Source organism: Geotrypetes seraphini, chromosome 6 (assembly GCF_902459505.1).
Source record: "Geotrypetes seraphini chromosome 6, aGeoSer1.1, whole genome shotgun sequence".
In the NCBI taxonomy this organism is placed as follows: domain Eukaryota; kingdom Metazoa; phylum Chordata; class Amphibia; order Gymnophiona; family Dermophiidae; genus Geotrypetes; species Geotrypetes seraphini.
In genome coordinates, this window is record NC_047089.1 from 44,470,414 (window position 1) to 44,492,407 (window position 21,994).

The 21,994-nt window shown below is 43.9% G+C and overlaps 1 protein-coding gene across 3 annotated transcripts in view; it reads right to left on the reverse strand.

The window, feature by feature from the left end:
- The window catches only part of MIPEP (mitochondrial intermediate peptidase), a 190,942-nt gene that overhangs the window by 75,708 nt on the left and 93,240 nt on the right, over positions 1-21,994 (reverse strand). For all 3 annotated transcript variants that reach the window (XM_033949151.1, XM_033949152.1, XM_033949150.1), the window contains 2 exons: positions 6,476-6,585; positions 2,539-2,613 (listed from right to left, as the gene is read on the reverse strand). In XM_033949151.1, the coding sequence (XP_033805042.1) occupies positions 2,539-2,613; positions 6,476-6,585 (185 nt within the window). The remainder of the gene's footprint in view (positions 1-2,538; positions 2,614-6,475; positions 6,586-21,994) is intronic.

Here is a 21,994-nt window from a genome sequence, read left to right on the forward strand (position 1 = left end):
CCAAACCCCAGCCCTGGCTGACCTCCGTCATCTGCTACCTGCACTCCAATCCAATCATTGGTTTTATATACCGATTCATCCCTCCAATAGGGCTCGACTTGGTTTAACAGAATATTCACAGAACATGGAAAGATGTTAGATAGGTCCTCAACCTCTATAATCATTAGTTTAAAGTAGAGGAATTAGTCAGAAATTTCTGAAATAGATAGGTTTTCAACACTTTCCGAAAGATTGATAAATGAGAAAGAAGTCTGACTTTTAAAGGGAATTCATTCCAAATTTTTGCGAACAAAAACACTCCTGTGCCTGATCCGTTGAACATCTTTGACTTAAATCCCGCACACATATTTGACTTCATACAATTCAAATTCCTGCTGACATCCTTCCAGTCTGCCCTCTCACTTGCCAAACAAGAATATGATGTCCATTTAACTAACTCTCTTCATCTCTTTGCCACACTAAACTCTATCCTCAAAATGCCCTCACCTCCGATCCCCCATTCACTTTCTCCCTGGACTATGGCTGAGTTCTTCTATGGCAAGGTTCAAAAGATTCACTTTTGAGTTCTCAACCAGGTCAAATACCCCCCACTCCCCTTCCATCTGTCCCTTCTGCCAACCTCCCCTCAACCCTTACCACTTTTTCCTCCTCTGAAATCACTGAAAAAGAAACTACACATCTTCTTTCCTTCTTCAAACCCACTACCTGCTCCTCTAATCCAATTCCCACCCTCCAACTCAGCACTCTTTCTCCCACTGTCAATCCCCCTATTTATCACATCCTCAACCTATCACTCTCCACTGTAACTGTTCCTGATGTCTTCAAACATACTGTAGTTACATCTATCTTCAAAAAACCCTCATTAGACCTCACATGACCCTCCAACTATCGCCCCATCTTCCTTCTTCCCTTCTTATCCAAGCTACTTGAATGTGCTGATCACTGCCGCTGCCTGAACTTCCTTTCATTTCAAGCTATCCTTGAACCACTTCAATCAGGCTTTTGCCCACTGCATTCCACTGAAACTGCCCTTGCTAAAGTCTCCAATGAACTGTTCCTGGCCAGATCCAAAGGCCTCTACTCTATTCGCATCCTTCTCGACCTATCTGCTGCTTTTGACAATGCTGATCACCACCTACTCCTTGACATGCTGTCCTCACTCGGATTCCAGGGTTCTGGTCTCTCTTGGTTTTCTTCCTAATCTCTCCCATCGCACTTTCAGTATATGCAATAGTGGATCCTCCTCCACTGCTATCCCACTATCAATCGGTGTACCCCTAGGCTCTGTCTTGAGACCTCTCCTTTTTGCCATCTATACCCACTTCCTCAGTGCGCTGATCTCTTCCCATGGTTTTCAGTACCACCTCTATGCTGATGATTCCCAAATCATCTACTTCACACCAGATATCTCTTGCAGGAATCCAGGTCCAAGTCTCAGTCTGCCTGTTCAACATTGTCAACTGGATGTTTCACCGTCATCTAAAACTGTCCTCCCTGTCTTGTGAGCTCAAAACCTCAGGGTCATCTTTGACTCCTCTCTCTCCTTCTCCACTCAGATCCAACAAACTGTTAAAGCCTATCGTTTCTTCCTCTATATAATATTACCAAAATCCAACCTCTCCTTTCCGAGCACATTCTCATCACCCTTATCCACACTCTCAACATCTCTTGCTTAGATTACTGCAACTTGTTTCTCTCAACCATCTCTCTACCCTTCAATCCATTCAAAATTCTGCTGCACAACTTATATTCCGCAAAAGCTGACATACTCATATTATCTCTCTACTCACGTCACTTCACTGACTCTCCCCATCCATTTCCGAATACAGTTCAAATGCCTCTTATTGACTTACAAGTGCATTCACTCTGCAGTCCCTCAATCTCTCTCCTCACTTATCTCCCACTGTTCTTCCCCCCCCACCATGAACTCCATTCATTGGAGAAGTCCCTCCTATCCATACCCTTCTCCTTCACTGCAAACACCAGACTCTGTTCCTTCTATCTTGCTGCACCATATGTCTGGAACAGACTGCCTGAGTCATTACGTCAGGCTCTTTCTCTAGCAGTATTCAAATCCAAGCTAAAAGTCCACTTCTTCGAGGCTGTTTTCAACTCCTAACTCACACTCGCCATAAAGTAGATTCTATCATTCTCTCTGCAAGAAACTCCCCAACCCCTTTATGTCCTGTCTATCCAAATTAGATTGTGAGCTTTTCTGAGTAGGGACAGTCTATTACATATTAAATGTACAGGACTGTGTATGACTTTCAGCGCTATAGAAATGATAAATAGTAGCAGTACCTTAAGCTACTACTGAAAAAAGTGCGAGTTAAATCCATGACAATAAAACCATGACAAAACTATTTTTAACACAGCTATGGTAATGCTGACATTTTGCAATCAGACACTAAAGTCTGATCTGATGCTAACTTTAACACTGTCAGGTACCTTGGATTACCACCCAGTTTTAATGCTGGTTTGTACACTGCATTTTCAGAACACTGTGTTTTGTGAATACTGCATTAAAGATACACTTACCTGAAGCTTCATATCTGCTGCAGCACACACTTTCTTAGACTCACAGAGACGTGAGACCATGGCTTTTGACAGTGGCTTGAATAAAGAAATACATTGGAATGTTACTTATGTAATGCTTTTAAAATTTACCAAGTAGCAGCCTATATAACCAGATCATTACAGACAGAAGGTGACATGATGTGAAAGTTCAAAATAATAATAATAAATACTTGTAATCTGGTTTCTTAGATCCAAAACATTTCTGCTGAGGAAGTTTGCCTTTATATTCTCTATTCCTGCTGTGTGTGCTGCTAAAATCACCTGAAAATAGTTCTTTGCCAGTCAATCTCTTGAGCAAGGGAGAAGTTGAGAGGGGATTTTATAGTTTTACAGGCCTCTTTCACAGAAAGAAGAAGTGGACAGAGATTTAGAAACATAGAAACATGATGGTAGTTAAAAACCAAATGGCCCATCCAGTCTGCCCATCCACTTTCTCCTCCTCTCCATAAGAGATCTCACATGCCTGTCCCATGCTATCTTGAATTCAGATACAGTCTTCATTTCCACCACCTCCTCTGGGAGACTATTCCACGCATCTACCACCCTTTCTGTAAAGAAATATTTTTTTGCATTACTCCTGAGCCTATCACCTCTTAACTTCATCCTATGCCATCTCCTTTTGGAGTTTTCCTTCATTAGTAGAAGTCATATTTTTCACTCCATAAGATGCACTTTTTTTCCCAAATATACCAGACAACGGCTCTGCCTTTTTCTCTCTCCTTTCCCTCCATCCCCCCTCACTTCTCCGCCCACGCTTCCCAGCGAGCCAGCGCCGCCCGAGAGTCACTGCGAGCCTCCCCAGTTGACCTGACTCCCTTGCAAGTCCAATGAATCCCACAGGGAAGCTGTGAACGGGCATGCTGAGAAGAAGCACTGTGCACCCCCCTTTCTTCCCGCTGCCCAGACCTCCACAACTGAGTTGAAAAACAGGCCCAGCCATCTCTTCTTTCCCTCCATCCCCCCTCACTTCCCCATGAGCGCGTGCTGCCTGAGAGCCACTGTGAGCCTCCCCCGGTCAGCTCAATTGCATGATGCCATCAGCTGCTGTAGCTGTGTCTGCACGAGACACAGCTACAGCAGCTGATGGTACCGCACGACTGAGCTGACCCAGGGAGGCTTGCAGTGGCTCTCGGGCAGCGCTCGCTCACTGGGAAGCGTGGGGCTGTCCTCCTGATTAGCTGTCCTCTTTTGGCCACCTCTGGGAACAGGAATAGGTTTATTGCCTACTTTTCCTCTGTCCAAGTGATCTGTGCAGCCTCTCTTTTTCAGACTCTCAGGCTGTTTAATTGCCTTACCAGGTGAGGCTGTCTTCCTCATTGGCTGCCGCAGGTGACCCGGCTCCCTTGCAAGTCCAATGCATCCTCACTGCAGCCTCGTGGGTAAGCTGCGAATGGGCATGCTGAGGAGAAGCGCCGTCTGCCCCCCTTTTTCCCGCTGCCCAGACAGGAGTGGAAAGAGATGTGAGCGAGAGGCGGCAGCTGCCTTGTCAGGGGATCCACTGAGTCTCTCATAGAACTGTCTGTTCGGCACGAGATTTTGGCTCGGGACTTTTCTTTTTCTGTTCGGTGCAGTGGCTTTTTCCTTCGCCAGAGAATGGTCTGGTGCTCTGAGAACCCTGCTGGAGGATGGCTCAGAGGGAGCACCGGGGGCGTAAGAGACGCATGCTATGCACAGTATATTTGTTGAGAAGAGCAGTCTAAAAACACACTCACTTCGGCATCCTTTGATTTGCTTTATACCATCGCCCACCCCCGATGGAGGGCACTTTTAGGGAAATTTATACGTTTCTTAAAAAAAACCAACCTAACAACAAAAAACAAGTGACTGGGACTGCCTACCACTTAGACCTGCCCTGTATTCTGTCCTAACCTACCACTAGACCAGCAGAGGGGGGACAGGGTACAGGACAAGGAGGAGGGATAGGGTGCAGAGCCTGGCAAGGAGAATTTGTTTCAGAATGTTTTTTTCTTGTTTTCCTCCTCAATCTAGGGTGCGTCTTATGGTCAGGTGCATCTTATGGAGTGAAAAATACAGTAGCTGTAAAAGGTGAAGTACTACTAAATAGAAGATTTTACTATGCCAGATGTTGATTGGGGTATCCTTATTGTAAGATCTTCTAGAAGTGGGGAGATCCTGGATTCTCTACAAGAACTGTTCCAGCAGTTGGTATTGGAACCAATGCAGGATGGGGCCATACAGGACTTTGTGCTTACAAACAGGGAAAGTGCTTCTAATGTTATAAGTGGGTGATCATTTCACATCCAGTGATCACTGCATTGTGTGGTTTAATATTAAGACAGGTGTAGAGAAGGCTCATTTGAAAGTGAAAGTTCTAAATTTTTTTTTAAAAAACTAACTTTGTTCAGATGGGGGATTCTGTCAAAGAATTGTCTAGATGGGAACATCTGGAAGAAGCAGGAAAGCACAGGGCAAAACTGAAAGGAGCTATTGTAAGGGCAACAAACCATTTTGTAAGAAAAGTAAGAAGAAAAGAAGGCCACCTTCTGTTCTTAAAAGTAGTAGCTGAGACAGTAAGGAATAAAAGATTAGTTTTCATAAACTACAAAAGATTGCATAAAGAAGATAGGTAAAAATATCTGGAAAAGTTAAGAGAGACCAGTCGAGTAGTCAGGAAAGCAAAGATGCAAATGTAAAAAAAAAATAGACACAATAAAATGGAGAGATAAGACATTTTTAAAGATATATTAGTGATAGGAGGAAGTGCAAAAGTGGCATTGTGAGCCTCAAAGCTAAAAGGGAGGATTGTGTAGAAGTTGATAAAAATAAGGCTCAATTCATCTTATTGTAAACCTGTACTGTAATTATGGCAAATCTAGTACAAATCATAACCTGTTAATGGGTCCCTCAAGGAGGGATCTCAAAGTCCCTCCTTGAGGGCAGCAATCCAGTCGGGTTTCCAGGATTTCCCCAATGAATATGCATTGAAAGCAGTGCATGCACTTAGATCTCATGCATATTCGTTGGAGAAATCCTGAAAACACGACTGGATTGCAGCCCTCAAGGAGGGACTTTGAGATCCCTGTGTTAACTATATATTATGCATGCTTTATTTAACCTGTAATCCATTATGAGCTCTTTGGGGGAAAACGGGATAGAAAACGAATTAAATAAACAAATATTTCTGTTCTGTTTTCACAGCCGAATTTTCTTGTTATCAGAACAGCACTACATGTGCTACGAAACTTTGGTTCCATGCCCCTCCCGTTCAACATACATAATATCCAGAATACTTTTTTAAACAGCAAACTTCCCATTTTGAAGTGGTTTTATGACCCATGGTAAAACTTAATCAAACAGCAAGTTGGTTCCCAGTCTCCAGTCTAATGCTCAACTGTTCTCTTTTATTGTCACAGGTTATCTCAAAAGCAATACCGGAATCTACGGTGCAAAAAGCCATTGTTCTACCTACTATATAGTAGACACCTTTCTGTTAGTTATCAACCCAAGTATACAAACCAAGAAATTATGTGTGTTTCTAACGACTACTGTGGGATGCTTATAAAGATGTGCAGTTTCCTTTCAGTTCCCCATTGGCTATTTGTACGACAACTTGTGTGACTAGAGGGCCGCCGCGTGAGCGGACTGCTGGGCACAATGGACCACTGGTCTGACCCAGCAGCGGCAATTCCTATGTTCTTATATAGTAGGATTTCGGCATCAAACATTGGCCTCCTTTTAACAAGCCGCGTTAGGGTTTTTTATCGCCGGTCGCTGCGTTAAAAGCTCCGATGCTCATAGGAATTCTATCAGCGTCAGAGCTTTTCCTGCACCAGCCAGCAATAAAATAAAACCCTAACGCGGCTTGAAAGGGGGCCATTATTTTTACATTGGATTCTGCTTAAACATTTTCTCAAAGAATGGCATAAGACTGTCATACCTGGCCAGTCTGATAATGTCTTGCAAACTGATTGACAACCCTGTAATCGCTTGCAAAGTACTCCATCAAGATAGAAGGAACTTCAGCAAAATCGGTTGCACATCTGGTCCCTACAAAATAATGCACTATATCACAATTATTGTATACAAACAAGCCATCATTCATCGCTTAAAGATTTTATGGCTTTCAGCGAACTGTGATCCCCTCCAATATAACAAAGTGTCAACATCTCATTGTTTAACTTTTTATTATCCACACTGCATGGGAAGCTTTTAAAATGTTTTCCAAATTTTTACTATAAATCACAAGCAAAAAGTAAGAGAAAATATTTGTACAGCTGGGCTAAGCATCTTTTAATTCCATTAGTCACACCCTTTATAAACAAAGCCAGGTTCAAGACAAACTGACCTTAAAATGAAACAAAAATGATATTTTAAATGCTCTTAAATTAACTTCAGCCATAATTAAAATCAAAGTCTGGGCAAAACACAATTTGCATTTGGTTTTCTTATCTACTTGCAAATTTTGCATGTGCTTCATGTGACTTTTTCTTTTAAATTAATTTTTAACAGGCTATCCCTTTTGAAGTATAAATGTCCACAGCTTTAAGCAACATTTTTTCAAATAAAAAAAGCAATGCAGAACCTGGCAAATATCTGACAAACCCCCCCCCCCCAAATAGTTCCTATTCATTAAACAGGACATGAAAATAACTGAGAAAATGCATTCTGACAGAATGTGTCTTTAATTTACTGTATAAAAGGGATAATCTCTATCCCCATCCCATCCCGGCAAACTCTGTCCTCATCTGCACAAGCCTCACTTACAATGTTTAAATTTTTGAGGTTTGTGCAGATGAGGACAGAGCTTGAATGGATGGGGCAGGAACAGAGCTCATGGAATGGGACAGGGAATGAGATGGATCATTTAGGGACAAATTTGTCCCCATGTCATTCTCTACATCGAATCTCTAATGCGTCAGGTCCCTAATTAGTCCAGACCTCTCAACTGATTTAAAAGGCTTTGTGGTAGCAGAATGTCATTAAAATGTACTGATTTATAATCTTACAGAAATTAATAAACAAGTGTTTATAGCCTAAACTCTTCAATTTTAGTATTAACAAAAGCTAATTCAGAAATGAACTCCTCCCCCCTTTTAAAAAGCTGACTGCCCCAAAGGCCAGAGAGATTTAAAGGGCATCGGGGCTTTTGCCATATAGCTTTGTAAAAGGGAGGGTAAAATAGGTAAAGAAACGATCCAAGGAATAATTTGGGGGTACAAGGTCTAGTCCAGTGGCTCAGTAGAAGGACGGAGTGTAATTTTATAACTGCGCATCTAGGCAGGAAGGACACTAGAAGTCATGGCAGCCATTTTGAGAGCAGAGCCAGCATAGGCAAGAGTGATTGGAAATGACTGCTGCCCTAACTACACTCTAGACTGCCAGGGATTAAAAGATAACCCTGATGAGGGATCCCACAGGTGGGAAAGGCAACTCTTTTTTGGAGGGGTGGGGGAGGGAGGGAGACAAACAAGGCAAAGCACAAATTTTTGGTTTCCAAAATCATGGCCGTAGCCTTTTGCCAAAACCAAAACCAGGCAGGAAAAGAATTTTGGGCCAGTTTCCGCACCATAACCCAAACCAAAATCTGGTCAGCCTCTACAAGGTGATTCCTAAACAAATTCATTTCTTTAGAAAAAAAATTTCATCAAGTGCAAATTAAGTTATTCCTCTTACTAGGAATCTTACTTCAAAACTAAAGCATTATCGAACATGCAAATACTAGTTTACTGAAAGAATTCTGAAAATATTTATGATATTAATGAACAGTTAAAAGAGTACAAGTATGGGACTGTGCTGTATCTTTTGGCATTTTACACTGTACTGCTTTACTAAAACTTTAACAAAAATGATTGTTACAAAAAAAAAGAAGAGCATCTCCTCTTTGAAGTTGGTAATTGATCCTAAAGTTTCTTTTGCTAAGGGCATAAAAATATTTCATGAATGGCAAAGGTCAACAAGAAAATATTGCAACTTTGCCCTGACTAGCTGTGAAATAAACCACACCTGTAGTTATCCCTGTAATTTTGTTTGCAGGTCTATTATGTCTTTAGGACAAGTTTTGACAACATTGTTAAGTGAACCCAAATCAAGAACAAAGCATTGCATTATACTTTTAAACTGTAAACCACCAGCAAAATATGGTAACCAACTTGGAACAAACTATGTCACTCTGTGTACCATACTAGAATGTAAAGGAGTTTCAAAATTCTAATTTTGAGCCGAATATTCAAATAATTGTCTTGTAGGTCGGCCCAAGGATATGGCTCAATTCTTGGGAAAGGACACTATTTCCTGGGCCAGTGAGATCCGGAGATGCAGTGAAGAGTTGCGGGGGTCCTTTCCATTTTATAAATGTGACATAAAGAGTTCCACCAGAAACTGTAATTAAGTCTCTTCCAGTTTTTCCAATTACTCGTAATCTGTTGTATGGCAACCCCTGTCATAATAAGTAGAAGCCTGTTATTCTTAGATAATATTTGGCTCTTAGCCCTCATTGACATGCCAAACAACACCGTATCATACGATAATGCCACTGGATTTTCCAACATACACAGCAGGGGAATTTTAGAAAATTTCAGGAGATTTGGGAGCCATTAACAAAATATTGTAATGATTGAATATTATTTTTCCCCTTAAAAATGCACATCCAGGATGGGGGGAGGAGGGGGAAGGGGTTTTTTGATTTGAATATTAAATAAGGTATATAGGAATGGGGTTTATGGTAGGTTTTCTTGAATTTAAAGAACGTTATTGATTGGGGGGAGGGGGATAAATTCTGATATGGATTTTAACAGAATATTAAGTGTATTTGAGTTTAAAATGTTATAAATGCTGTTACACTTATTGTAAATTTAAAAAAAAAATGAATAAAGAATTGGAAAAAAAAAGAAGAGGTGTGGGGGGGATCCTCAGTTATTGCACAATGATGACAACATCTAGGGCCAAATTCAGTAAATGGTGAACAATGTAAGGCACTGTTATGATCCATGCTAAGATAGTATTCTTTAAAAGATGCTCTACAAAAAGGCTCTGATTCTGTAACTGGCACCTGCCATGGTAGGCGCCTACAAAATGGGTGTCTGCCGCGAGTCAACAACCGACAAGCGCCGCTTCCAGAATTGCGGCTCCCAAGGACTCCAGGTGCCGGAAATGTTATTCCAGTTTTTAACAGGCCTACATTTCTGGTGCCCAGGGTCATAAGAACATAACATAAGAATAGCCTTGTTGGGTCAGACCAATGGTCCATCAAGCCCAGTAGCCTGTTTTCACAGTGGCCAATCCAGGTCACTAGTACCTGGCCAAAACCCAAGGAGTAGCAACATTCCAGCATCTCAGAGTAAGCCAGATTCCGGAACCTCAAATAACAGCAACATTCCATGCAGAATCCACAAAGAGTATCAAGATTCCGGAATCCCAGAGAGTAACAAGATTCTAGAATCCCAAGGAGTAGCAACATTCCATGCCACCAATCCAGGGCAAGCAGTGGCTTCCCCCATGTCTTTCTCAATAACAGACTATGGACTTTTCTTCCAGGGACTTGTCCAAACCTTTCTTAAAACCAGTTACGCTATCCGCTCTTACCACAACCGCTGGCAATGCATTCCAGAGCTTAACTATTCTCCGAATGAAAAAAAATTTCCCTGCAGTTTCATTGAGTGAATCTCGGAGAGAGCGTGAACTCGCAGGCCTTGAGCATGCACAGATACTCAAGGCCCAACAAAGAAGAGGAGGCAGATCTTCGGCCACCGGCACCAACGCACAGGACATGCCGGTGCCGGTGGCCAGATGGAAGTAAGAAGCCTGTTTGGGTGGGTCTGGAGGATTTCAGATCGCGGCGGGGGGGGTGGAGGGGGGGTGTGCCGGATTGCAGCGGGGGGGGGGGGGGGGTTGCAATGCCGGTTCTCGGGAGGGGGGGTAGAGCAGCGCCACTGTTCTCGGGGGGGTGGGGGTGGGTGGGAACGTATCAAGCGAGTTTCCCTTAGTTCCTATGGGGAAACTCGCTTTGATATACGAGTATTTTGGTTTACGAGCATGCTTCTGGAACGAATTATGCTCGTAAACCAAGGTACCACTGTATTTATTTATTGATTAATAGGTGGAAGGGTGGGGTAAATAATTTATTTATTTTTTTATGAATTCTTATAAGTTTAATGTGCTTTGATTTTAATATTCTATGTTAGTGTATTAATTATTGTGCACAACTATAGTTTTAAAATCGAATAAAGAATTATGGGAAAAAAATTCTGGCGGGAATGCAGAAGAAAATTCATTGGGGGAAATAAAGGAAGGCGAGGAGAGGAATTTGTAGGTCGTATTCTAAAAAAAACTTGGGAAGGGGAAAGAGACATTTGCCCTTGGCTAGTCCTTTTGTGTGCTAAATTTCTTTTAAATGATCAGTTGCCATACTTTGTTTAGCATGAGCCCTATGCCTCCATTAAGTTACTCATTTCAAACCCTGGTCAATTAGATTTGAGAACCCACTACTGTATATACAAAAGACAAACTGCAGACCTCACAGTATACGATGGCTGAAATGTCAGTTCCACTCATTCAGATGTGGCAAAACCCAGACAACTGCAACAATCATGACTCTAGCTGTGGAAGCACACATTTATACTCGTGCCCAAAAGGACACTACTCAGAAAATTGTATTATAACATTGTAAAACAAAAAAACAAAACAAAACACAGGCTGATGCCAAAAGTAAACTTAGTTACCTGTGTTATACTCCAGAGAAAAGGAAAGAAGAGTTAGCACTCATAGGTTAACCAAATGATACCGAAAAAGAATCACACTAGATAGTATGTACAAGGTCTGTTCAAAAAGTTCCAGGACAGTTTGAATTGCGCGCCAACAGGAAGTTCCTTTGACACACACTAGGTGGCGTTGAGTAGCTTGACACCTCACGAGTAACCTATTTTCCGTTTGTCGATATCTGTTTTCATCTCTGAGCTACAGCGGTTTTTGTGAAAGTATGTTTTCATGATCAGCTATTTTTCATCATGTACAACCTCAACGAGCAGCGCTACAGCGTGAAATTATGTTTTAAATTGGATAAAATCGCTACAGAAAATTAAGAAACATTGAAAATGGCGTATGGGGAACATGTCATGAGTCATGGAAGGTGTTTTAAATGCATCAAAATTTGAAAACGTTTGCGCAAAAACACAATGACAGTTCTTCCCCAGCCACCTTACTCTCCTGACTTGACCCCTGCTGACTTCCTGTTTCCTAAACTTAAATCCACGCTGAAAGGAAAGCGATTCAACACCATTGACGACATAAAGCAAAATTCGACGCAGCAACATTTGGCGATTCCTGAAGATGCATTTTAACTAGGACTGTTTCCAGAAGTGGAAACAACATTGGGAAAAGTGTATATGTAGGGAAAGGGAGGTACTTTGAAGCAGACCCAATGGAATAAGTTGTAAGACTGTTTAATAAATTTTTATAAAATCAGCTCTGGAACTTTTTGAACAGACCTCGTATACCCTTTATTGACGTTTTCTTCAAGAAAATCTAGTCCTACTTTATTACCAATAGCTAGTCAAAGGGCAAAGAAGTCTGTAATTACCCTGAATATATTAAGACACTATTTCCACAAGCACTGCCCTTATCCTCTTAGGATTGGCTGATTAATGGTGTACGATTTGTTCTTTCTCCTGGGGCCAAGACAGAAGCAGCCATCTGTTGAAGGGGAGCACTTTAAATTCTTTTGTTTCTAAGGGTCTCTCGATCATGCTTGTATCAGGTTACAGTAAGGAGGCAGAATGTGGGTGTGGATTTTTTTTTCTTAAGAGTTAATTATTCACCTTTCCAAATCTGATAGCAAGACCAGTTACAATTCAGGTACAGTAGGTGTTTCTCTTTCTCCAAAGGGCTATCAGTCAAAGTTGCACCCGGAGCACCTGAGGGTGAAATGATTTTCCCAAGGTGTCAACAGAGAAGCATCTGCGGTGCTTAATCTTCTTCATGACCCTGTAGGCTACTTCTCCACTCTGAACTATTTTGTTTCAGTGAAAGGTTTTGATTTATTTTTGATTATATTTTTTATTCTCAAACAAAGGAACCTGAATCAAACACTTGTGAATGAAAAATCATTCCAATTATAAATGGAAGAGAACATGATGTAGTGGTTAGAGCTACAGCCTTAGCACCCTGAGGCTGTGGGTTCAAACCCTGTGCTTCTCCTTGTGACCCTGGGCAAGTCACCTGATCCTCTACTGCCCTTCCCTAACGTTTTGCCCATTTATGTTCTTTTCTTGAAAACTGTATTTCTACCCTTCCCCCCCTTTGCAAGTTTGTCTATAGTCTATATTTGTTATCTAAATGTTACGACATGTCTTTTTTATTGTTAATCACTTAGAAATTTTTTATATAAGCGTTTTATTAAAATTTGATAAAACTTGAAAGTTGTATATTAGACAGACTGTGAGCTCACTGGGACAGATAGGGAAAATGCTCAAGTACCTGCTTTGTAACCCATTCTGAGCTCCTTAGGGAGGACAGGCTAAATAAAATCAAATAGAGAAAATTAAAAAAATCACATCACAAAAAAGTTGAATAAAACAAAAACCTGACTCCTATAAGAGGGGGAAAAATGATTGCAACAAAAGGGGCTAAAGCAGAAAGCCATGTGTTAGAGCCGCTGAGCGCAGGGCTTCTAATGCAAATTTTCTGCAAAACTTTACCACGGAGATGCAGAATTAACAAGCATACATGTTCCTACCACATGAAAAATAAAGGCACTCCGCAGTCATTATCTGCAGCTCACTGTTAAATCTCTCTTTCCTGTTAGTGCAAGAGTGGTAGTTGGCTTACACAGTGACAGGAAGGGAGAGTTAAGAAAGAAAATCCTGCTACTGCACAAGGGTTCACCTTTATACCCCCAATCTAATAGAAGTTACCTCGTTGTTCTCCTTACAGCACCTCTTGTTATACACCGTCTTGAACTGAAAATGTATGACGGGATATAAATAAAGCTTATTATTTTTATTATTATCCTCACGAGATGACTCGGAATGGGATGATTCATCGCAGCAGTTTTATCACTTCGAAGACGACATGGCTACGATCAATTGTCCTATTACAGGGAAGCTGGGCTTCTGGGAGGAGCAGCTGAAAGCTCCAGCTGGGCCTCTCTGCCAGCCACGACCGCTTGTTGTGAACAGCAGGTCTGGCAGCAGCTTCTTCCTCCAGGGTCCTATCTGCAACGCAGCTGAAGAGCAGCTCCAACCCAGGGCCTGGCCTCCCTGCCAGCCATCACTGCCACTACCAGTCATTACTGCACACACGCTTCCTGGTCTCATCTTGCAGCCTGCTGCTCACCGTAGCCTGCTTCCTCCCTCCCCCCCTCAGTCTGCTGCTTGGGGACTTGCTGCTAATTCTGGGATGGGTATAATTTCAGGGGTGGGGGCATTGCCTCCCACAGGTTGAACTGAATTCATCACAACCAGTTCATCGCGCTTAAACAGCCGTGATAAATTGTCCTAGACCCGAGATGGCCTCCCCAATCATCCAACTCCTCTACACAAATGCCCTGGTATCTATTGTACCCTCCTTTCCCCAAATAATTTGCCCATGGTGTCACCCCAGATTCCCACACCTCCCAATCCATTGAAACACAAATAATAGCACTCCCTAAATTATGCAGTGAAATCACAAGGTGAAGCTATTTAGTGAACTACACAAACAAACAGTGCACACCCCAAGTTCTTCTGGTTAAATTGGATCACGCTCTTTTTTTTGCAAAGTAAAGAGAGACCTAAGCAACTGTAATGAAAGATCATTGGTTTTCTATATGCGGTTCCCTACATATACCCCACATACTCTAATTGCTGTTATTGCATCCTCTGGAAATGAATGCCAGAGCTTAACTATTCAATGAATGAAAAAATATTTCCTCATATTTGTTTTACCTGTTCTACACCACTCAGAATTTTGTAGAACTCCATCTCTTTCAAACAGAGAGAGCCCTAGCATCTTTCCTTTCCTCATATGTGAGGTGTTCCATACCTTTAATCATTTGGGTTGCCCTTCTTTGACCCTTTTCTAATTCCTCTATATCTTTTGTTAGACATGGCGACCAAAATTGCACAGAATAATCAAGGAAGGAGAGGTCGCACCACCGACTGATACAGAGATATAACAGGATTCTTTGTCTTACTCTCTATTCCTTTCCTAATAATTGCTAGCATTTTGTGGGCCACTGCCGCATACTGGGCAGAAAATATCAGTGTCCTGACCATGATGACACCTAGATCTTTTTCTTGGGTGCTGAATCCTAAAGGTAGAACCTAACATCAGGTATGTAACTGATTTGGTTTATATTTCTAATGTGCATCACTTTGCATTTGTTCACATTAAATTTCATCTGCCATTTGCATGCCCAGTCTTCCAATTTCCTAAGATCTTCCTGCAATTTTTCACAGGTGCAGAGGTTGGGTGCATATGTGCAAAGTGAAGTGGGAAATTTCTGCAGGTATCAATGCCTGTACCTACTTTCTGGCTGGACACTTTACAAAATACGCACTTATGTGCTTTCTCTGCTTGGATACAGTTATAAAATTACTCTCCCTATGACAAGTCATTCATGATTTCTATAGGTCTATCCTGAAAAATAAACTAAAATATTACAAGAGGTACTGATGAGCATCAAGGACAATTTTAATATTTATTGGAAGGTGGTGAGGCAGATAGTGCTAACTTTCTATGCCATTCAAAGATTGTTTAAAAAAATCCTGGGCCCTCAGCTACATAACAATTGCCCCGACACCTTAATGTGCAGCCAAAAATATTGCAGATATGAGAGAGAATCAGGTATTCCAGTGTGAGGTTAAAAGGTAAGCAGGCAGTACAGATAGTCAGTCATTTGTTTAAGCAGAACTGCATAAAGATGTTCCCTAATTAACCTACCCCACCTTTTACAATGTCACGTTAAGCACAGTTACTTACCGTAACAGGTGTTATCCATGGATAGCAGGCAGATATTCTTGACTGATGAGTGACGGCACCGAAGGAGCCCCGGTACGGACAATTTTAGAGTGATTGCACTCTAAGAACTTGGAAAGTTCTAGCAGGCCGCACCGCGCACGCGTGAGTGCCTTCCCGCCCGACGGAGGCGCGCGGTCCCCAGTTAGGATAAGCCAGCTAAGAAGCCAACCCGGGGAGGTGGGTGGGACGCAAGAATATCTGCCTGCTGTCCCTGGATAACACCTGTTACGGTAAGTAACTGTGCTTTATCCCAGGACAAGCAAGCAGCATATTCTTGACTGATGGGTGACCTCCAAGCTAACAAAAAGAGGGATGGAAGGAAGGTTGGCCATTATGAAAACAAATTTTGTAAAACAGATTGGCCGAAGTGTCCATCCCATCTGGAGAAAGCATCCAGACAATAATGAGATGTAAAAGTATGAACTGAGGACCAAGTAGCAGCCTTGCAGATTTCCTCAATAGGAGTGGAACGGAGGAAAGCTACAGATGCTGCCATAGCTCGAACTCTATGGGCCGTGACAGAACCTTGCAGTGTCAGTCCGGACTGAGCATAACAGAATGAAATGCACGCTGCAAGCCAATTTGACAACGTACGTTTAGACACAGGACGTCTCAATTTATTCGGATCAAAGGACAGAAAAAGTTGAGGTGATGATCTGTGGGGCTTAGTACGGTCTAAGTAGTAAGCTAAAGCCCGCTTACAGTCCAAAGTATGCAGAGCCTGTTCTCCAGAATGAGAGTGAGGTTTCGGAAAGAAGACAGGCAGAACAATGGATTGGTTGAGATGGAATTCAGAGACAACCTTAGGGAGAAACTTTGGATGTGTACGTAGAACCACCTTGTCATGATGAAAGACTGTGAAAGGTGGATCAGCAACTAGTGCGTGTAGCTCACTGACCCTCCTGGCAGAGGTAAGAGCAACAAGGAAGAGCACTTTCCAAGTGAGAAACTTGAAAGGAGCTGTAGCCAAAGGTTCAAATGGAGGCTTCATTAAGGCGGAAAGAACCAAATTGAGATCCCAGATTACAGGAGGGGACTTAAGAGGTGGTTTGATATTGAAAAGACCCCGCATGAATCTGGACACCAAAGGATGAGCTGAGAGAAGTTTCCCATGAACTGGCTCATGAAAAGCAGCAATAGCACTGAGGTGGACTCTGATAGAAGTAGACTTGAGACCAGAGTCAGACAAAGAAAGAAGATAATCTAACAAGGTCTCCACTGCAAGGGAAGTGGGATCATGCTGATGAAGAAGACACCAAGAAGAAAACCGTGTCCACTTCTGATGGTAACATTGCAGAGTGGCCGGTTTCCTGGAAGCATCCAGAATAGAACGAACGGGCTGAGATAGAAGAGGATCATGTGAAGTCAGCCCGAGAGAAACCAAGCTGTCAGGTGCAGAGACTGGAGGTTGGGATGCAGAAGGGTCTCCTGATGCTGTGTAAGCAGAGAAGGAAACAGTGGAAGTAGAATAGGTTCCCTGGAGCTGAGTTGAAGTAGAAGGGAGAACCAATGTTGCTTGGGCCACCGTGGAGCAATGAGAATCATGGTGGCTTGTTCCCTCTTGAGCTTGAACAAGGTTCGTAACATGAGAGGCAGAGGGGGGAAAGCATACAGGAACAGATTGGACCAATCCAGAAGAAACGCATCCGCTGCCAGGCGGTGAGGAGAGTAGAGTCTGGAGCAGAAGTGGGGCAGCTGATGATTGTGAGGAGCTGCAAAGAGGTCTATCTGAGGAGTGCCCCATTGAGCGAAAATGGACTGGAGAGTTAAAGGATCGAGAGTCCATTCGTGGGGTTGGAGAATTCTGCTGAGGTTGTCCGCCAAGAAATTCTGCTCTCCCTGAATGTAGACAGCCTTCAGGAATAAGTGGTGATCTGTCGCCCAAGCCCAAATCTTCTGGGCTTCCTGGCACAAGAGGCGAGAGCCTGTCCCACCCTGTTTGTTGATGTAGTACATCGCAACTTGATTGTCTGTGCACAGTAGTAGAACTTGAGGAAAGAGAAGATGTTGGAAGGCCTTGAGCATAAAACATCGCTCTGAGTTCCAGGAAATTGATGTGATGCTTCTTTTCCTGGGCTGTCCAAAGGCCTTGAGTTTGGAACTCATTCAAATGAGCTCCCCAGGCATAAGGGGAGGCGTCGGTGCTGATGACTAGTTGATGAGGAGGTAGATGGAATAGAAGACCTCTGGCGAGATTTGAGGATATCAACCACCATTGTAGAGACTGACGAAGCGATGATGTCACAAAGACGTGTCGTGAGCAAGGATCCGTCGCTTGGGACCACTGGGTAGCACGGGTCCATTGAGGAGTGCGCAGGTGAAGACGTGCGAAGGGGGTGACATGAACTGTCGAGGCCATGTGACCCAAGAGTATCATCATTTGCTTGGCAGAGATGGAGTGTTGGGGAAGCACCTGCTGACATAGAGATTGAAGAGTCAGAAGACGGTTGGACGGCAGGAACGCTCTCATGAGGACTGTGTCCAGGACCGCTCCAATGAATTGAAGTCTCTGAGTGGGGATGAGATGAGATTTGGGTAGATTGATCTCGAACCCCAGAAGTTGAAGAAACAGGATGGTCTGGTTGGTGGCAAGGAGCACTGTCTGAGAGGAAGTGGCCTTGATTAACCAGTCGTCCAGGTAAGGAAAGACCTGAAGGTGGTGAGAGCGTAGGAAAGCAGCCACCACAATCAGACATTTGGTGAACACTCTTGGAGAGGAGGCAGAACCGAAGGGTAACACCTTGTATTGGTAATGACAGTGATTGATCATGAAGCGGAGGTACTATCTGGAGGCCAGATGTACCGGAATGTGAGTGTATGCCTCTTTGAGATCGAGGGAGCATAGCCAGTCGCCCTGATTGAGAAGAGGGTAAAGAGTGGCCAGAGAAAGCATTCTGAATTTTTCTTTGACCAAGCATTTGTTGAGATCGCGAAGATCTAAAATGGGTCTGAGATCTCCTGTTTTTTTGGGGACCAGAAAGTAACGGGAGTAGAATCCCTGCCCCTTCTGATCGAGAGGAACTTCCTCTATGGCGTTCAGAAGAAGGAGGGATTGAACTTCTTGTAGAAGAAGGGCGGACTGAGGAGTGTTCAAAGCAGACTCTTTTGGCAGACTTTGGGAAGGAAGAGTCTGAAAGTTGAGGGAGTAGCCGTGGCGGATGATGTTGAGGACCCATTGATCCGAGGTGATGATCTCCCAACGACTGAGGAAAAAAGTAAGGTGGCCTCCTATAGGTTGAGGCAGGTGGGCAGATGGTAGGAAGTTGGCTATGCCCTGGAGAACTAAGTCAAAAGGGCTGGGTGGATTTTTGTTGTGGAGGTGGCTTCACAGGTTGCTGCTGTGATGGCCTAGGAGTTTGTTGTTGTTGCTGACATTGACGCCTAGGTTGTTGGGGAGCTGGTGGCAAAGGACGAGCCACATAACGGCGTTGATGGGCCGAGCAGGTGGAGTCTTCTTCTTGGTTTTTAGAAGAGTATCCCACCGAGTCTCATGGGCGGATAGTTTTTGGATGGTAGAGTCCATGGATTCGCCAAAGAGTTCATCCCCTAAGCATGGAGCATTAGCCAGGCGATCTTGATGGTTGACATCAAGCTCCGACACTCTGAGCCAAGCAAGGCGACGCATGGCTACAGACATGGCCGTTGCTCTGGTGGTAAGTTCGAACGTGTCGTAAATTGAGCGAACCAGGAACTTACGCAGCTGGAGAAGAGAGGACGAACACTGGTGGAAAGCCGGTCGTTTGCGATCAGGAAGGTATTTCTCAAAGGAAGCCATGGTGGTTATGAGATGCTTGAGATAAAAAGAAAAGTGAAAAGCATAATTACCAGACCTGTTAGCCAGCATGGCATTCTGGTATAACCTTTTGCCAAATTTATCCATGGCCTTTCCTTCTCTGCCAGAAGGGACGGAAGCGTACACACTAGCTCCGGCAGATTTTTTAAGCGTAGATTCCACTAGAAGAGATTCGTGTGGAAGCTGTGGCTTATCAAATCCAGGGATAGGGATCACTTTATACAAAGAATCCAATTTACGAGGAGCTCCTGGTATGGTCAAAGGAGTCTCTAAATTCTTATAAAAAGTTTCTCTCAAGATGTCATGGAGGGGTAACTTGAGAAATTCCTTTGGAGGCTGGTCAAAATCCAGTGCGTCAAGGAATGCTTTGGACTTCTTAGACTCAGCCTCCAAAGGAATAGAAAGAGAGTCACACATTTCTTTCAGGAAAGAAGTGAAAGATGTAGAATCTGGCTTAGAGGATGGATCAGGAGCAGAAGGATCCTCATCGGCCGATAAACACTCACCCTCAGAGAGAAAAGGATCTTCGTAGTCACCCCACAGATCAGGATCTCTAATGTGGGAGCTGCGGTCCCGAGACTCCGATGTGGAGGGTTCCAGGTGTCGGGTTTTGCGTGCCGACTTACCCGACCTCATAGAAATGGTACCGGGAGACGTTAAAGGCTGCATCGGTGCCGAAGTTTGAACAGCCTGGTGTAGAGATCTCGGTTCCGGTGCCAGGACCGGCATGGAAACCGAGGAAGCAGAGTGTACCGGTACCGACAAAGTGGACACGGACAATAGAGGCTGCTCCACTGTCGGTACCGGTGGCTCAGACCGGACCGGGACTGGAAGGCTCGATGCCAATACAGCAGGAAGGAGCTGTTGCAACTGCTCTTTAAGCTGCACCTGTAGGACGGCTGCAATGCGCTCGTCCAGAGAAGGCACCGGTACCGCTTTTTTCTTCTGCGGTACCTGTGGTGCCGCTCGATGCCCCGAGGATGAGGAGCCCGAGGTCGAGGGACTCACCTCAATAGGGGCAGAGCACTTCTGCGGGCGTCTCGTGGTCGGCAGGGCTGGGCTCACTGCTCCAGCGGGGAAGGCTTCTTAGCCGGCTTACCTGGGTGTTGCGACGCCGGCGCGGTGTCGATGAAGTGGGTGCCGAATGAGATGGGGCCGATGCCGGTATCGATGCCGCAGATTCAGACATGTCGGTACCAAAAAGTAACCGTTGCTGAATTTGACGGTTTTTTTAAAGTAAGTTATTTCAATGTGGCACAGCGGGTGCAGGTGGAGGCCTGATGCTCGGGACCCAGGCACTGCAAGCACCAGTTGTGCGGGTCGGTGAGAGAAATGGGCCGTGCACACCGCTGGCACTTTTTAAACCCTGGCTGGGGGGGCATGAAAGTAAAAATGGCTTCTGCCAAATCGAAGGCTGAGGCCTCGATGGTGGCAACAGGCCCCGCCGGGGCGAAACCGAAAGAAAGATAAAAAGAAAATAAATTTTTTTTGTTTTTTTTTAGAAAAAGAAAATAAGAAAGAAAAAAGGAAATATTATTTCCTGAGAGGTTTTCGCGAGCGGGAAGGCGATACAAAAAAATCTTTCAACAGCCATTGAAAGGAACGCGTCTTCTTAGCTCCGCGGAAACTAAGAAACTGGGGACCGCGCGCCTCCGTCGGGCGGGAAGGCACTCGCGCGTGCGCGGTGCGGCCTGCTAGAACTTTCCAAGTTCTTAGAGTGCAATCACTCTAAAATTGTCCGTACCGGGGCTCCGTCGGTGCCGTCACCCATCAGTCAAGAATATGCTGCCTGCTTGTCCTGGGATAAGGCTTTATTATCTCTGGCCATAGTGGCATTAGCTTCGAACTCATAGGAATTCTATGAGCATCGGAGCTAATGCCAATGTGGCCTACGATAAAAAAAAAAGCCTAACGCGTCTTTATTAAAGGGGGGGCGTTAAAAAGGAAACTTATCACTAAAAGTTTAGGACGGTACATTCAGTGGTTCTCCTTACATGGCCACATCAGTGAAAACTGTCTTCAAGCCAGTTGACAACTGTGTTTAGGTTCTACCAGCGAGTGTTACAGATGGAAGTGCATCACTCTGGTGTTGTTATAAAGTTATTTTCTCTGAGCATGAGAGCAGCTTGTGAAAGAGACCTACAAGAGGTAGCCCAAAAAGCCAGGGATACAACCCCACATTACAGAGCAGCTGTTCTTGCCTACCTGAAAGCAGATATCAGAAAGCTTTTCAGGGGGAAGAGGAGAGAGATTATCCTTCCTATTTTCAGGTGTAATCTTCAAAGGATAAAAAAGGGGAAAAGGAGGTGAGAAACTCCAATAATTATTGCCCTTTAAGAAACAGGGGAGAGGAGCACCCCAACCAGACCTTAGATCTGTGGGAAGCAAGGATTATTACTCTGCTTCAATCAGGGCAAGGAAAAGGAGTCCCCCACATTTCCCAAGAGACATTATAACTTCCCTTCAGGAAGACAGGATAGAAGGGGTGGGGGTTTTCAATGATACAAACTATGCAGAAATTTGCTGCAAAAGCCTGAAGCACAGAAGTTATGGATCCTCAAGCTTCACTAGCTGAAGAGGTTATCCTCCAGCCACCAGAAATTCCTCTATGCTCACAGTCAGCAGCACTTTCCATAGGCCACCAATGTTCTGGATCTTTTCTCTTTCCCC